Below are 17,272 nucleotides of genomic sequence, written 5' to 3' on the forward strand. Positions count from 1 at the left end.
TAGCCCCTGTTTGCCTCAGGCAGGCAGCCAATCCGCACTCACCGAAAAGTGATGCAAGTGAGCTGTCAATTCCTGTGGAGCCGAGGATTGCTTGGATCTGCGTCGATCGCCTCGTGGTCCCGATCAGGGGTCCAAGGATAGGGAGAGGATAAAAAAGGGGTGGAAATTAGATTATTTGAAACAAAAGATGTATAAGAGTCCAAATAAAAGGGAATATAATCTTTCAAAACAAAGAGTTGTGTAATAGGAAGAGAGTGAGAGTATGAAACGTCTCTCAAAGCATAAACCTGGGAATTGCAGTGTATACTCTCAGAGCAAACAAGTCCAAATGTCGAGAAGTGCAATGCAGGATAAATCGACAAATCAAAGAGCTCAAAAAAAGAAAAGAAAGAAAAGGAGTTGGCAAAGCGACCGGGATGAATATAGTGAGTGTATCCCAGATCTACACACCGGATTCGGGTGGACGCAACCAGACATTCCTATGCTGCTACCCGCGAGCAGACTCCCCTCGACTTGGGATATCTCGACATTGTCACATCTTTCCATTTCCGATTTTAATGCATATCTGCATTTGATGTGCCAAAAAAGGGGGGGTATTCGCCTCACTTTGAACCTTGAAACCAGCACTGGCCACGTGAGTATGAGTCTCCTTTTCTCGGGGAACCACTGGATGCAGTCGGTTTGTGCATTACCAGGTACATTCGTATGTACTCCGTACACTCTAGGACACTTGGCAAGTGTTCACAGAGTATCGAGGAGAGATGAAGCAGGGCCCCTCTCGTCGGGATCGGAATGTTTTCGGTTCGGCGTGCCTTATTGCCTTTATGCCTTGGCGCCTTTGTGCCTGGATATATTTATGCCTGATAAACTAGGCCTCATATTTCTAAGACAACCCTAACCTATACTTCACCTACTTCACCATTAACTCCCACCAATTGATCTTCGCGTTCAGCTCGGATATGAATAAGATTACTGTGATTCAGGAGGCATCGTCTGCTTATACATGGATATGAGTCCGGCCAAGCTCCCAAATCCACTGGCCATGTCTTTGACCCCAATACCCCCGCGGGTCTTATTGACACCCAAATCTGGCTCAACAACCGCCCGCTGAATAGGCCAATAGCCACCACCATGTCTAGAAAGAAAGAGATAAAAAGGAAACATGATTTCCACGTGGAATAATATCTACATGAGCATCCTGGATTTTTATTACGCAGTACTACAGACACAAGTTTGAAGGTTATCATAGCTGTGCAAAGCACGGCGAGTTCCAGTCATGAATATCTCAGCGCTGCTTTACTTCTTTCATGTTCTATGGGCAGTTCCTGGGTTTGTACTTTCGCGAGGAATTGGCTCATACAATACTTCACGGTTTGAAGTACATACCTTGCCGGGCGTTTCGGACCTGCCACCTAGTTGGGCTGGTCGTCTTCCGGTCCCGGGGACAGACGCTGGAAATGAGATCTTTTTCTGGCTATTCCAGTCAGAGCAGCCGGCATATAATGAAAATTTGATCAGTAAGTCTGATCTGGGAAAGGACATGCAAAGGTGGTTGCTAACAAGGTTGAATAGTTTGGTTCAATGGCGGCCCTGGCTGCTCATCCTTGATAGGTTTAACGACCGGTAATGGACCCATTTCATTCGATGGAAATTCAACCCGATTCATTCGCAATCCACACTCGTGGACAAAGCTGGGCAATGTGCTTTACGTGGACCAGCCCGTCGGCACTGGCTTCTCCACGGCCAGTTTCCCCTACCCGGTTAAGAACAATGGCAGGGTGACGACGGACTTTACGCGGTGGCTGCGTGGCTTCTTTGAATATTTCCCGCACCTGCAGTCAAAGCAGATCCATCTGATGGGGGAGTCATATGCAGGCATCTACATACCCTACTTTGCATCGGAGCTTCTCGAGGGCAACAATTCCCTGCCTCTCAACGTGCGTTCGATGTCTCTCGGTGATGGGTCTTGGGGAAATGGAGCAGCCATGGCGACCGTTGGAATGGGAAAATATCTCAGGTCACAGCTGGGCCTCCTTCAAATCCCCGAAAACATCCTATCTGTCTTTGATGAAGCAGATAAAACCTGCGGCTTCAATGACGTGCTAGCGAAATCCGACATATACCCTCCCAAAGCTAAAATCCATATCCCTGGAAACCCAGAGTATTTCAACCTCCGACGTCGAGATCTGACAAATGCTGCCAAAGCTGCATGCGACATCTCACCCACAACCCCCGAAGCAGTCCGCACCTCAATATTCAACTCAACCTGCTACGGCCCCTGCGCCGCCTTCTCTACAGCAAGTGACTACCTAACAGCTGTCTCTACCAACCGCACAACCCGCGGCTGTTTCGACATCTACGACATCTCCCACGACTGCAGCGCCGTTTCAGAGCTCCCACTAATGGCAGATTATTTCAGCCGCGCAGAGGTTCAGACCGCGCTCCACGTCGAGAACAACGGACTCTACAGCGCCTGTAACTCCACAATCCTGGGCACTCTCCTTTCAGTGCCCTCCCCCGTGCCACCGGAGTACTTCATCCTCCCGTCTCTGGTTACTAAGCACAACATCTCGCTCCATATCTACTCGGGTGAGTGGGATATGTTGATCAACCATTTTGGTGCGGAACTGTCGCTGCAGAATATGACGTGGCGCGGTGCGCAGGGCTTCGCGAAGAAGCCAAAAAAGCCATTCTTTGCTGATGATGCTGCGCCGTCGGCAACTAAGCAGCTCCTGCTTGAGCATACGCCGGTGGCTACTACCCTCTCGACTGCCACTCCCACTGCTGCTGTGGCGGGTACGTGGGCTATGGAGCGTGGTGTGTCGTATCATTTATTCCGTGGGGCTGGTCACAGTGTCTTTGTGAATAAGCCACGCGAGATGTTTTCCTTCGTGAGGGATGTGGTTGTTGCCCCGAGGGCTCGTTGATTATGTGTACCTCGGGGATTCGGTTTTTGGAGTTATCGAAATTGGTTGTAACATTTATTTTCTTTAGATTTCTTTTCTATTTTCAAAATTGAGGACCAAGTTAGTATTTGATTGAAAGGGTCATGCCAAGCTCGTAACAAGAACAGTAGTGGAAGGCTTTCGGACGATGTCGACAAAAATGTTGCATCATATATGAGAATCACCAAAAGCAATGTAATCTCTGGGTTCAAGTACGTTTCTTTCGTCATTTGCCTTTTTTTCCCACGTAAAATCAAAAAAATCAATCCGTTTACTTACTTCAATATCGCCCCTCTTGCAGGATATATGTATATATACCACCATTTTGATTCATTATACCAACTATTTTGGGCGAAGTATTTCATTTGACATGCCAGCTACGAAGATTATCTTAATTCCATTTATACCGAATTCAAAAAAAAAAAAGCAAGAGTAATATCGTATTCAATATCCACATCGATTTATTTTCGGAGTATGCTGTATCCCGTTCACGAAGACCAAAAGGTTACTAGATTCCCGTCAGAGTGCAACAAGCACATGAATAATCTTACGATGATAGAAATTGTATGTATGAAGAGCAATGTTTACTAAAGATTACCTAGGATTTGGTCAATAGATGTCGATCGGGGGTCATTACGAGCCAGCATGAGTCATAATGTATCACGATGGAGTCAAAAGCTATACATGTAGAAAACTCGTCTGTACATTTTATTTTTTTCCGCCTTCTCCTGCCATCTACCTATAGGTATAAAACCGAGGAGTGGGAGAAATTACCCAAAAGAAATTTCATGCCTCTGTTTTCTTACTTCATGCAGCTACTGAACCTTGGAAACCATATATGGAGGATATCTTAAGATTACTGTGACCCAATATATGAACATCTGGCAGCTTTGAATTACCACCTAAGGTAGTATATCATGAAGCATCATTTTACTGGTGGAAGCTCTTTGTGGCCACTTGCTTGAAAGACACAACCTACACCTGGGATGGCGTGTTTTCTGTAGGATGAGCTTTTGTAAACATGTGCGCGAGTACTGACATAACATTGAATACATAAGCCCCTAGAACTCGGAAACCTCGCTGTTATCACCATCGGACTCCTCGTCTTCCAGGAGCATCTTTATTCCCGGCTTGTTTCCAACCTTCTGTGCAGCACGTAGCGCCGTACCAAACTCTCCACCTTCGGCATCGACATCCGCACCCCAATCTAGCAGTTTCCTTGCACAGCATCGATGGCACTGAAAACATTCTATCATAAAATCGAGCTTGGACTCCACTCGGCAGCGATCTTTCTCCCATGTCTGCAACATAACTACCATCAGCGGCGTACCAAAACGCCCATTCTGTGCATTAACATCTGCACCAGATGAAAGGAGTAAGTCCACTGACTTCCAGTTCCCAGCTACTGCTGCTCCGTGTAGCGCTGTCCCATACTCGCCTCCTTCGAGGTCGAGAGCTGCGCCATGGGCCACAAAATTCCGAACAGCTTCGCCGTTGTAAAAACTCTTGGTAGCGGCGATATACAACAGAGTTGCACCAGTCTGGGGATCCCTTGTGTTTGGGGATACCCCTTGATCAAACAGATACGCAAGTATATCCTTATTGATGCACGGACCATGTTTCAGAATAGAGCGAGAACAAAGCCCAAGGCGTTCAGCAGGTTCCCAGCTCTGCGACTCAAGAATTAGCCGTATGCAGACGACGCTATTCCTCCGTATAGCTGCTTCGAAGGCTGTTTCAACGACAGATCTGCCGTGTCTAGCGTGTTGGAGTAGGATGGCCACGATGCTGAGATGTTTCTTCTCAGAGGCTATTACCAATGGCTCGAAATCCTGATTTCCATCAAATAATAGCGGTGTTTTGAGACTCAGGAGTGTCTTGATCGTCGGTATACGATCTGTTCGATCACTTTGCCAATTAATTGCAGCTAGAACAGCATCTTTGATATTCTTAGTTGAAGGGACATGCTTGGAACGCATGTAGTTGATCTTTTCAATGTTGCCGTCGGCCGAAGCTTGGACCAAAGCCTCTGGATAGAGTGTAGCATCGTCGAGTATATTGTATCCGGAGTGATCCAATGTTCTCAGGATATCGACTCTGCCGTACTTTGCAATATCCGGGAAAACCTCCCTGGTTTTGCCAGATAAGTCATCTGTATCAGCCCCTGCACAAAGCAAGATCATAAGGACTTCGATCCAGTTTGATGGAGCTCTGTTTTTCTTGATTCCTTTTATGGCTAAGTCCAATGCTAGATTGCCATCCTCGTCAGGAATATCCACGTCAGCTCCGTTTTGCAGCAAAACCTCAACAACGGCGCCTCTGCCTTCTTCTGCTGCCAGCAAAAGGGCGGTGGGCAAGTTTTCGTGAACGAAATGTTCCAAAATTTGCTTCAAAAACTCCGCGTATCCGTTTGCACAGGCGTATCTGAACGCGCCGTCAAAGTGTTCGGCTTTGAACCCTGCGAGAATTGCCTCTTGAACCAGCATTGTTGCAATTTCCTTTTTGCCACGAGCCAGACTTGTCTTCACGGCAGACATAAACGTGTTATGAGATATATAGCTCCATGGGTCGTGTTGAAATAGCCGTCTGGCAGTGGAAGCATGACCGCAAAAACATGCTGCGAAAAGTGGTGTGCTGTCGGAGGCATCCGTTCTCTTACAGGGTAATTTTCCTTTATGATGTGTGTTTGCCCCATTTTCGAGGAGAATAGAAACGGTAGATTCGTGTCCACTACTGGCAGCGAGATGAAGAGCAATTGCAAGAATATCTTCCCGGGGACTTTTGTGCCTGTTGTGCGGGAGAGCTTTATGCAGCATTCCGGCCCGGGGAATTTGGCTAGGCGGTTCTGGTTCTTCACTGGCATCATATTTAAGAAGAGTGGAATTACCATCGATGCTGGCTTCTTGTTGCAGCAGAAAGAGCACCGTCTGCTCGTGTCCGTTGTTTGCAGCGAGGCAGAGCGCTGTTTCAGAATCGGTGTCAGCCTCATCCACCTCTATACCTCGGCGAAGAAGCAGTTTGACTATGTCGAGGTGTCCCTTAGCAGAGGCTGCTTGCAGTGCATTTCCTAGATTCTTTCCAGATGCCCTCACATCCGCATGCTTGCCAAGCAAGAACAGAACAATGTCGATATGCCCTGCATCACAGGCAACCTGAAGTGCATTACCATTTTCACCGCCCGAATCTTCAATGTTTGCTCCTCGATCCAGTAGAAACTTAACGATCTCAAGGTGTCCTCGCTCCGAATAAACCTGGAGGCATGACCCAAACATGCCCCAATGCTTATCGATTTCTGCCCCCCGGGACAGCAGCAGCTCAGCGACATCGAAATGACCTCCCTCCAAAGCCGCTTGTAAGGGAGTCCCGAGAGTTTGTCGCACAACATTGATGTCTGCTCCATGGTATAAGAGAAGTTCCACCACCGGTAGATGTCCCCAGAAACCCGCGATCTGCGATGCAGTGTATGTACATTCCGAGTGGTACCTACCATAGCTAGAATCATCATCCATGGCATCTATGCGAGCCCCCTTGGCTAGTAACATCTTAACCAAAATGGCATTGCCTTTTCGAGCAGCGACCTCAAGCGGCCCCAGCTTTTCCGGTATGTCCAGTCCTCCCGTAGCTGTCCTTGATCCAGGCAGTGTAATCCTCTTAGACCGAGAATGCATGCCGTGCCTTACACCCCTACCCCAACTTATTCGGTTAAGCTTTGCCCCAGCCGCGAAGAGTATCTCGACAATATTCTCATGGCCAGCATACACTGCAGCTTGCAGCGTATCACGATATCGGACCGGCATCTGATGATATTTGCGGTCTAATGCAGCGCCACGCTCAATCAAGAGTCGAACGCACTGCTCATGTCCATTAAAAGAGGCAGCTTGTAGCGTGTTGCCAAAGTGGCCACCGCATCCATCCGCATGTGCTCCATGATCCAGCAGCAACAGCATCATATCGACATTTCCTAAAGAGGCAGCGGCTTGGAGCGGGTCACCGAGCTTCTCGTCTTTGGTGTTAGGGCTGACCCCTTTCTTCAATAGATACCTTGCAATGTCGAGATGATCAGATATAACGGCACTCCGCAAGGGAGAGCCAAAACGTCCGCGAGTGTCAAGGTTGGCGCCAGCATCGACGACAAGTTGTACGAGACCGAGCTTTCGGCTGGCAATAGCGGCGGCGAGGGCATTTCCAAAGTATCCTATCTCTTCATCAATGCGACCATTGCCGTATTCTTGTATTAGGCGTTTTGCTTGTCGTGCTTTGCCCCCAAAGAGAGCAACCTGGAGCGGATCGGGCATAGTGTTTGGTGTGAAAACACCAGCCTTGCCACTCAGAAGTCGTTCCACAATATTGACATTGCCCCTGAAACTTGCAGTATCCATGGCATCGTCAAATTGTTTCTTTTTGGTCAATTTGCATCCCCTATCAATTAACAATTGGGCGACCCCATCATGTCCATTGGCTAAAGCAGCTTGAAGCGGAGTCGAATACTCCCCCTTTCCAGCTAGGGAAGATTCGTCTGGGAAGAAAGAGGCACCTTTATCTAGTAAAAGATTTACAATTTCTTCCTGTCCAGCAAAACATGCTGCCTGCAGTGCACTTCCATATTGAGAGCCGGGGGCATCCACAGCTGCTCCCAGGTCTAGGAGTCTCTGGGTTATCGCGACGTGGCCCCAACGAGCGGACATGTATAGGGCCGAAGTATCATGCTTATTCCTTTGATTCACATCCATCATCCGAGCAAGGTCGGAAGATTCAAGTACTTCTTCAAGGCCAAAGCAAGAAATCATAAACAATGCGGATGGTGGCGAGGCGAATGATGCAGCGAGCTTTCTGTGGAGCATGTTACTCCAACTAGGACCTTCCTCAATCGGTAGTGCATCAAGATCATCTAGCCAATCTTCAAAGTGTTCTTCTTCCGTGAAAAACTCGAGAAGTGCTGGCTTGATCGCTGCTCTTTGAGGTGATCCACTGAGCTGCTCTACATGAGCGGGCCAGTACCAAGTAGCGTAGCTCAAGATGTCAGACTCGCAGTTATCCCCTATGTATAAGCCTAAGCACCTATTGGCAACAGTTGCATTAGACTCGTCGATAGAGAACTCAAGTAAAGTCTCAAGGAATCTGCGCATGACGAGTTAGGTTTTCATCTATTTCACGGCTTGTGGAAAAACATACTCTCGGACTGTCAAGTGAGCTAGACGGAATGTGTCTGATTCGTTGTCTATAATCACCAGGTTGCAGCAGTAGTCGCGGATTGACCGTGCTGATACATGAGATGACGGGCTCGAGGACATGCCCATAGCAGCCACAAATTCGGAAACTGAGAGCTTTCTTTTCGCACACAAGAGCCACTGAAAGCTTTGAATTGCCACCCTTCTCGTGCTTTCACCCATAGACTCTATTCGTTTGTAGATAGCCTCGTATGATTTGCGAAGAGTTGGAGGCAGCGAAGTCAAGACTTGGCGAATACTTTCAATATCCTTGACATGTTCGGTATCGCTGATGCTTTCGAGCTGGAGAGTCACCCAGAGAAACCTAAAATCTTCAGCGTAAAGTTCCTATAGATGAATGCGGCTGTTATCTTTGGCTTTGATCTCCCGACTTACATTCCTTGTGCGCCTGTCATAAGTGCCTCCTTTATGTCCTCCCCAAGCTTCTGCAGCACCGCGATTGACTCGCCATGCATAGTAGACCATCTCTTCACGAATGTTTCGACCTCGACTTCGACGAATTGCTTCAAATCTTCATAATTTGTTTGGGAAGTTACCTCCAAGATATCACCTTTCTTGAATGACACTGCAATATCTTCTTCGTATCGACTTGAAACGAAAATCTTGACAACATCCCGACACCGTTGTCGAATCCCCTCAAGAGCCTGAAGGAGAATCCGTCGCTGCTGAGAGGTGCATTCGTCTAACGCATCAATGACAATTGTAAACGGAGTCGCTCGGCCGATTTCACACATGATTTCAACGCATTCTTCTACCGTCAGCGGTGCCGGTCTTTCTCCGGTATGGCTCGCTTCTGCTTGTCGTGATTTATACGCTTTCAGTAGCGGACTTCGGACGCGAAAAACATTTCCTTCTCTTGTTAGAGAAACCTGCTTTACCAATGATCGGATTATATCTTGGGGGTCGGTTCGTTCCGGCTCTGCAAGGTTCCGAGAACAGAAAAAATGGGCTATTGGCGCTGGTTGAGATGCACCACCACTCTGTTGACGTAGGTGTTGGATTATGACCGCACTAGCAACAATAAATCACACCATTAGGTATGCTTCAGCTCTCGATGCAGGAAACTTACGCAAGTTTTGTCTTTCCGCAGCCCGCTGAATATTCCGTTAGCTCGGAAACTGTAACACTCATGTCCGATATACAGTCCGGGAGTTTCTGTATACTTACGTATGCCATGTAACCAAAAGGTTTCAGAACTACTTGAGTCCCTCCAGGTCACGAAGCGTTGTTCTTGATAGAGCCACTCGCCCGAGCCAAATAGTACAGATGCCAATGCCTCTCTGTAGTGTTGTTGAGCGGGGATAGGGGAAACCCACGTTAGAAGCTCGTTTCTCTCGCTCTCTGGTCATAATTAGCCTTGGAATTTTTCATTTTTCCTGCCTGAGAAATGTACCTTTTAGAGCACCATGAAGGTCAGATACCTGATCCGTAATCCTAACGAGAGGTCTCTCAAGGTCTGTTAGTGTTGCCTCCAGTCTTGCTTGGATATTGTGGACGCCTTCGGCGGTTGAGGTCACCGTTATGAGCATCATCGAAATGCCATCGTGGATGTCTTTCACCCCTAATATAATGTCAGAAAATTGAGCAGCCATTCGTATTCAACCAACGTACTTTCGCTTTCGATGAGTCCCTTCAAAGTCAACACCTTTTGCTCTGCGGCCTCCATTTGCGTCACCGATTCTTGAATGGACGCCCGAGACGTCAAGTTCAACACACGCTCTAATTCTCACAGTCAATATATACATGTCCCACAATCCATCTAATAAATCAACTCACTCATGTGCGAGGAATCATGATGCTTTTTAACCCTGCAAATAAAGTCCAGGACAACGGAATACAATTTCACCATTTCCCGTTCCAAGGTCAATCTTCCTTCGGTAGTACCCTTACCATTCTGGATGAACAGGGCCTCAAGAATGCTACATCGGGCTATCAATCCCGTGGCTTCTCCAATCCCTCGACAATAGCACCGAAAACCTCAAACCCAGAGAAGGTCAACTGCAGCAAGAAACGCACACCGGCCCACGGCAACGCTGCGTGAACAGGGTCATACTGGACCGCGACATCAGCCACTTCCATGAATTTCTTGACGTAGGCGGCAATCTTGGCGCAGACATCACGGATGATGAGCTTTTTCCCTCCGATGCTGATCGTGGTCCATTTATCCCGCGTACAGCGGTCGCGCTGGACTTCGAGTGCCGAGAGAATATCGTTCAGAGTCTGTTTGGTGTCCGGAGATGAGGTGCTAGGTATCTTGAAGATGCGCTGGTCCTTTTCAGGGAGTGTTGCTAGAGCAAGAGCCCATAGTGACGAGGTTTGCGACGTTGTCATCACGGTTCGGTCTGGTCAATATATGTCCAATGGTGTACTTGAGAAAGAGGATGGGCATTTTGTCAAGTAAAAAAGAGAATTATCGCCTTATATATTCACAAGGAAGGGGAAATGCCAGGATTAGGGACGTGGGGCTGTGTAGGTGTAGGCAGGAAGGCTGAGCGAGGAACTAAGGTAATTGAGCCTCACCTTCATATAGAAAGGGTAGAACACTACCTAATCTAGGGCTGAGTCTATTACCATTTTAAATGTGTGTTTGAATACACGAATATCTAATACTAAAGATACATAGTAATAGTATAAATAAATATATAAATATATAGTTATATAAATAGTTTTCATACGTCATAAGGATTTCCCCGCAAAAGGGTAAACGGGCAGGTGAGCAGGTGATTATACGATCAGCCCATCCCTGACTTGATTCGCCTCTTTCTTTCTTTCTTTCTTTCTCTCTTTCTCTCTCTCTCTTCCACTTTGCATCTCACATACATCTTTCACAATGACAAAAGGATTCGCAACCATCACTCCCGAATGCGAGGAAGTATTCGACGAGGTCAAAGGAACAGACAACCTCACCTACGTCATTTACGCTGCTTCCGCACACGACAAGAAGATCACCGTCGCCGAGTCTGGCAAATTCAAGGACTACGACGAGTTCCTCTCTCACTTCAAGGATGACACTCCCCGATATGCCGTCGTAGACTTCACCTACGACTCTCCCGCCGGCGATGGCCAGCGAAGCAAGCTAGTCTTTATCACATGGTATGTCGACACACCTTGTATCACATCACCCTGGCCCTTGAGGGATGGTTTCACGATCGTCGAAAGGTAAATGGTGCTGACTGTTGGGATTGCGTGTAGGGTGCCCGAGGCTGCAGGCATTCACGACAAATCTTACTACACATCAAACAAAGATCACGTCTTCTACGCCCTCCAGGATATCAGTCTTCATGTCATGGCACATTCCCAGGCTGACCTGGCTCATGCTGCAAGTATGTACTCTGTACCCGTGACCCATTGACTTCATGGCTAGTGTGGTTGTACTCGGAACTGACCTTTTTTGTTATCTAGTCCTGGGAAAGTTCAAGGCTCTCTAAAGGAGTCTTTGATCTTCAACCTTCTTCGTGAATCTGAAAACCGCTGTGTGAAGGACTCACAGATCATGGGTGATCTGGCTATGTTGTACCAGACACCATATTTCATATTATAAGATCTTTTACATATTTTCAGTCGCTCACCTCCGCCGCGTACTATGTACTAAATAGTTCTCAACAAGCCGAAAGCTCGAGGGCATATGCATGAGGTAGAAGTTTATGGTGAATAAACATCATTTCATTTGAGACCTAATATAACAAAGACCGAGTGATTCCATAGGATATTAACCCGCTAATGCATAAGAAAAGAGAAGCAAAAGGCGCACCAATGACATGCCTGTGTGGTTGATGGTCAAAAAAGAGTCAATGATATGCACAATAGATGGCTCGTAGCTCAGTTCTTTCAAAAGAGATCAATCCGCTAAATCATGGAAAGAAACAGAATACAAATCGACGATCGGATTGCCAGGACAGAGATGGTATTACAAAGAACCACCAAAGGAACCTTGCTGGCATGCACGATAGATTGCTCATCGTCATAATCATAAGATGCAGACAAAAAAGGAGCATGGAGGCAATCATGACGCATAGAGAAAACGAGTTCTCTGACATAGAGCGTAAAATTATTTCATAGTCGCTTAGCGACGGAAGAATGGGGCTTGGTTCGATGAGAGAAGCGAGTCAGCACGCTGAAAGACATCGCCCTCGAAGAATTTGTCACTGTATGCACTAGCTGGCGTCGACGGGACAGTGGCCTGCGCAGCAGGGCCGAGCGCCGCACTCAGCGGAGTGGCAGGGACAGTGACTGATTGCGGAGGCATCATCATGTTGAGTTGGAAAGAGGGGTTGTTGGTGAGGGCGGATGTTGAGACGGACGTTTGATGGTGTTGCAGGTGTGAGATGTGCAGCGGAGGGCCGTACAAAGCAGTAGGAGCGGGATGGCGGTCCGGGTCTGCAAGGTAGGCCCAAGGAGATACCTCAATCAAGCGGCCTGCTTCCCGGCTTGCCTTTTGGACTGGGCGCAGGAGAATTACGACATCGGAAGGTAGAAGCTGCATACTTTTCAACTCGCGCATCTCGTTCACTAGGTCCACGAACGACTGCATGAATGATTTGCACAGCTGCCAGAATTCGCGTTGATTGCGAAGCCCGCCGCCTGGCTCTTTAATTTTCATGGTCGAGAGACGTTGTCCCAGGGCATCTGAAACTTCCAGGCAGAATTGACATCGACGGATGAGGTTGTTCCAGAGGATTTGGATTCCATCCGAATCTCGTGATTGTTGAGCAGCTTCTGAGCACCTTATAAATTGCCGGCGGGCCAGTGGAAGTGCCCCGTATGCGGCATGATATGTAGCGGTCAGCTGATGGAAGATCTTTTCGAATATTCGCTCCTCTTCGTTTTCGTCCAGCCCAGTCAGTGTATTAACCCGGGGAGCTCCAGAAACAGGCAAAGGGGGGAAGCTTTCGCCTGAGCGAGGGGTTGCCAAAGAGTGTGGCATAGATGTGTTAATCATGTTTGATCTGCTGCTTGAGCGACTGCGTGCGTACGACGTGGACAGCCCAGGGGAGCTGGTGCCAGTCTGATGTGAAGTCATAGTCATAGGATATTGAGGGTGTCGAATTGTCGTGTCGCTCCGCAGTCGTCGTGTGGGTGGGGTGAGATCTCTTGTTGGAGTGACCAGCGAGAGTTGAGATCGGTCTGGGACCGAGGGGAGCGGGTTGCTTGGGCCAATCAAGCGCTTTCCAGCAGAGCCACGTTTGTTGATAGTCTGGAGCGGAACTTTGAGAATAACGCAGGCATTCCGTAGCTCCACCAGGCTGCCAAACATCGTCAGCATCAGCGATCGTACATAGCGCGGATCGCCGTTGGAAACGATCTTAGCGACGTTGTTGCGGAGCTGCGTGCCGACGTGAATGTAGGCGGCAATGCACGTCTCGCATTCACGTCTGACTGTTTCTGTGACTGATGTGACTGACTCTGGGTCATTGAACAAAGTATTTGATGCTTTCTCGAGAGCATCGTTGAGTTGGTCAACGTGCGAGGAAGCATTGTAGAAGACAAGTTCGAGGCTGTGGCGCCTGGTATCATCATGCTTGATCACGTTGATCAATTTATCGATATGGGAATGAACTTGAGCGAGGGCAAACAGAATACCTTTTGCGCTCTTGATTATCGGTTGATCAGATCCACGCTCACCCTTGTGTTCAGGCAGACTAGACATCCGATTAACCCAACCATCCCGCGGACGCCGACGCTCTCTTGGGCTGGTGGGACTAGGAGGAGTACTGTCATTCGTCGGTAGTGGCGCCGCAGGCTGACGCGGTCGAAGCACAGATCCATGACTGAGGCCCCGTAGATGGCTGTTCCGGTATGGGCGTGTTTCGTCCAATGTACCCAGATCGGTATTCTTGCGAGTGATCAGTCCCATTCTTTTGCTACGCGCAACAGATGATCCTTGTATTATGCCTTCGCTATTGCTTCGATTGCGCTCGTTGACAGAATGAGGCGCTACGCCGGGCCTTTGGAGACCAGGCATGTGGTAAGTAGCGCCTTGTTGTCCAGAGGCCATGCGATAATGGGATTTTAATGGGATTGGCGGTGCCCGTGATATCGACGGAGACCGTGATGAGCTTGCTGAGCTATCACCAGTGCTGGGAATTACAGGAAACCGACCACTCAAATTCCGCTTTGAAGGTATCGGTGTTGGTACCGGTTTAGCCTCGAAAGGACCATCACTGCATTGACACCAAGGTTAGCCAATATCAACCTCAAGACCATAAAATGGACAAACCTCGTATCAGCGATGATTTCTGGCTCGGGTGTACTCGTCTGCTGTCGCGTTTTATTAAGAAATCTCTTGAGTTTGGTCGTAGCTGCAACTTCTTTCTCGTTGTCGGTCATCACAGATGGTGTCGTTTCGGTCTCGGTCTCCTCTAGAATGTCACGCAGTGGCTTTCGCAGAGGATTCCCGACACACTTGAAAATTTGAAGCTTATGCATCTCAGAGAGCCCAGCTGGGAGGTCAGTGAGGCGATTTTGCATCATTGACAGAACTCGCAATGATTTCAATTTGCTGATCTCATTTGGCAACTCTTTGATTTTATTTCGGCTTAAATCAAGAATTTCGAGTAATGGTAGTTTGTAAACCTAGCAAGCAGAATTAGCGCAATGCACGCACAAAGCAAATTTATCATGATGCATACTCCTTTTGGGAATTCACGGAAGTTGTTCGCTCTGATGTTGAGATAGCGTAGATGCGAGCACTCTGCGAAACGATATGGGATATGGAAAAGTTGATTGTTCGACAGAGAGAGCCTTTATAGTAATCAGTATAGTTCAGACCAGTGATACCGTAGCCTAAGAACAGGCAACGCAAGACTTGACTATAGAGTTCAAAGCAAGGCTCCGACGTACCGTTCGACCTCATCTTTAATCAAGTCAACGACTGGTTCGGGGATCCTGGCAATGTATGAATGACCAAGATCAATGGTCAACTTGGGCTTGACCACATCTGTGACGGCCTCGCTGCCTGCTAAGGAACGCTTAGTATCTTGAATCCCACTTTCCACAGCATGTCGTGCTAGCTCGATGGTTTCCTCGGGGCTAAGTGTTTTCGTCCCAGGCGGTTGCTTGCTGATGGTCTCCGGGGCATCTCCTAGAGCAGTGTTCGGTCGACTTCCCTCGGCAGGGTACGGAGAGTCGTCGCCTTGCGATGCCAGGAAGCCACCTGACTCCGGCGTTCCATTTTCCATTTCATCTTCATCTGTCTCGCCGCGGTTCAAGCGCAGCCCACGTACTGCATCCTCGGAACGAGTCGTTGAGGATGTCATGGCTGATAAAAGCCCGGAGGTTGTCGATCAGGCGCACAGCAAGGCAGCACTTTCGTTGGTGAATTGATATACTGCTGAAAGCGAAAAGGATTTCCAGGTGCAGTGACCATTACCATATGAACACACTTCGGGCACCTGCGCAAATCATCGTTGGTCGTGATTAAGTCGGAGGGGCGGGCTGTCTCAACGTTGGATAGGGAACCAACCTCGAGGCGGTTGGTGGAGGAGTGGAGGAGTGGAGGAGTGGAGGAAGAAGGATCGGAATCGCCAAATGACGAATGGGCCGGGTATCAAGTGGTCAAATCCAGAGCAGACTTGTTCGGGGGAAATAGTTCAATGAAGCTCTCACGGAGGTTGACAATGGCGGGCGCGATAAAGAGATTAGCCACAATAGAGATCTGGCAAGTCTAAGAATGTTGTTATCGAAGCAAGAAAGGCCTTCAATGTAAGACTGCCAGGAGGAATCAACACTGGAGTTTTGGTCCTGGAATGAAGGGAATTGGGGACATTCAAGTTGGGCGAGGCTGGAAATCTTCTGATTGGGCAAAACACGCCCAAACACCGGACCTCCGCAACTCTGCGTCTCGACCTCCGCCTGCGTCACTATATCGAAAATATTAGGGTGTTAAAAGAGATAGCTTAGCTTCTGGATTGAGAGATGAATTGACCAAGAATGCATGTGCTATCGCGTAAATAGAGCTAGGGAAGTACAACAGCCAGCAGAACAGATCAAATAATATACATAGACCATCAATATGAAAGACTAGGGGACGAAAAACTCCTGGAAAAGGAGGCGTAGCATAATGGCGTTCAAGTCCACTCCAACATCTCAGACTCTCACTGAGTGATCGCCTCTGTTTCTTCAGCCCCAATCTCACTTGATTCAGTGGTCTCTCCCAAGTCTGGTGCACCGCTAAGAGCCGCTTTCCGCTGATCCTGGACCAGAGACGTTTCCCGGGCCCAGGCAACCCATTTGTCGTATTGTTCGCTCTCCATCTTCATACCAATGTCCATGTATGATGGTCCAAACTCTGCGCCATATGCCGCGGCTTCTTCCGCAGCCACCCGACGTTGAATGTCCTCCTGCAACCGAAGTCGGTAGAATTCTCGGCGGGCAGTATCGTAGGCGGCACTCTTGCTCATATCGGGGACGTTATTCAAAAGCCACAACTGTCGCTGGACAACACTAGTAACGGAAAAGGAACTCATTAGCACCGGGGAGTTTTCACTTAAGAAGAGCAGACGCATTGGAAACGGAAACATTAGGAACACACCTTTCACCATCTAACCGCTTCCCTGGCTGCTGGATGCGGCTCCAATCATAGTGTTCAAAGTCCTTGCCAGTGCTCTCAAGAAGCACACGGGGCCGGGCAAGTTCCCAGGGGTGATCGCGGAAGAATTGAGTTCGCAATTGGTCTTCCTCATATTTGAGCTCGACAGGCTGGAAAAGTCGGCTGGGCTTCTTGGGCTTTCTGCGCTTCTCTTGGACTTGGAAGACGACCTGCGGCTTCGATGACCCAGGAACGGTCTTCATCCGCTGCTGGACAAGCTCATGCTGAGGAGGGCGAGTACGAATGAGGGTTTCAGCAGGAGGGATCTCGGCGACCACACCGACCCATTGGGGCAGTTTGCTGGTCTTTCCACTGGCGAATTGGTTAAGTGCTGTCTGTCGCACCCGGAGGGCTGTGAGGTTTATTTTGCCCATGGCAGTCGGATTCAGCCGGTAGCTGAAATAACTTGAAATAGAAAAAAGAATTGAGACGCGACTGGAGACCGCAAATCAAGAGACAAGATATGCGCTACAGGGGACGAGGTGGTTGATGCGGCAGCAAAAAAGATGGGA

The 17,272-nt window shown here is 48.5% G+C and overlaps 6 protein-coding genes across 6 annotated transcripts; 2 read left to right on the top strand and 4 right to left on the bottom strand.

Annotated features, from left to right (window-relative positions):
* Window positions 1-1,249: 1,249 nt before the first annotated feature.
* Window positions 1,250-2,927, top strand: cp9 (putative serine carboxypeptidase; the record flags this gene model as incomplete). The annotated part of the gene is made up of 2 exons (XM_056723089.1): window positions 1,250-1,517; window positions 1,573-2,927. The coding sequence occupies 2 exons, from the start codon at window positions 1,250-1,252 to the stop codon at window positions 2,925-2,927; spliced, it is 1,623 nt and encodes a 540-aa protein (XP_056579339.1).
* Window positions 2,928-4,006: 1,079 nt separating this feature from the next.
* N7517_005360 (ankyrin repeat domain-containing protein) lies at window positions 4,007-9,839 on the bottom strand (the record flags this gene model as incomplete). Its single annotated transcript, XM_056723090.1, has 7 exons — window positions 4,007-8,063; window positions 8,118-8,477; window positions 8,549-9,184; window positions 9,243-9,267; window positions 9,341-9,514; window positions 9,567-9,734; window positions 9,785-9,839. 7 exons carry the CDS (start codon window positions 9,837-9,839, stop codon window positions 4,007-4,009), a joined length of 5,475 nt encoding a protein of 1,824 aa, XP_056579340.1.
* Window positions 9,840-10,105: 266 nt separating this feature from the next.
* Window positions 10,106-10,504, bottom strand: N7517_005361 (uncharacterized protein; the record flags this gene model as incomplete). The annotated part of the gene is made up of 1 exon (XM_056723091.1): window positions 10,106-10,504. The coding sequence occupies one exon, from the start codon at window positions 10,502-10,504 to the stop codon at window positions 10,106-10,108; it is 399 nt and encodes a 132-aa protein (XP_056579341.1).
* Window positions 10,505-11,003: 499 nt separating this feature from the next.
* N7517_005362 (actin-binding ADF family protein) lies at window positions 11,004-11,601 on the top strand (the record flags this gene model as incomplete). The annotated part of the gene is made up of 3 exons (XM_056723092.1): window positions 11,004-11,266; window positions 11,366-11,496; window positions 11,576-11,601. 3 exons carry the CDS (start codon window positions 11,004-11,006, stop codon window positions 11,599-11,601), a joined length of 420 nt encoding a protein of 139 aa, XP_056579342.1.
* Window positions 11,602-12,236: 635 nt separating this feature from the next.
* On the bottom strand, window positions 12,237-15,429 carry N7517_005363 (uncharacterized protein; the record flags this gene model as incomplete). Its single annotated transcript, XM_056723093.1, has 4 exons — window positions 12,237-14,334; window positions 14,391-14,746; window positions 14,803-14,914; window positions 15,014-15,429. The coding sequence occupies 4 exons, from the start codon at window positions 15,427-15,429 to the stop codon at window positions 12,237-12,239; spliced, it is 2,982 nt and encodes a 993-aa protein (XP_056579343.1).
* Window positions 15,430-16,266: 837 nt separating this feature from the next.
* rsm25 (mitochondrial 37S ribosomal protein mS23) lies at window positions 16,267-17,134 on the bottom strand (the record flags this gene model as incomplete). Its single annotated transcript, XM_056723094.1, has 2 exons — window positions 16,267-16,615; window positions 16,704-17,134. The coding sequence occupies 2 exons, from the start codon at window positions 17,132-17,134 to the stop codon at window positions 16,267-16,269; spliced, it is 780 nt and encodes a 259-aa protein (XP_056579344.1).
* Window positions 17,135-17,272: the final 138 nt, after the last annotated feature.

This window comes from Penicillium concentricum (genome assembly GCF_028827145.1).
Source record: "Penicillium concentricum strain IBT 3081 chromosome Unknown utg000002l_segment0_segment0, whole genome shotgun sequence".
NCBI classification, from domain to species: domain Eukaryota; kingdom Fungi; phylum Ascomycota; class Eurotiomycetes; order Eurotiales; family Aspergillaceae; genus Penicillium; species Penicillium concentricum.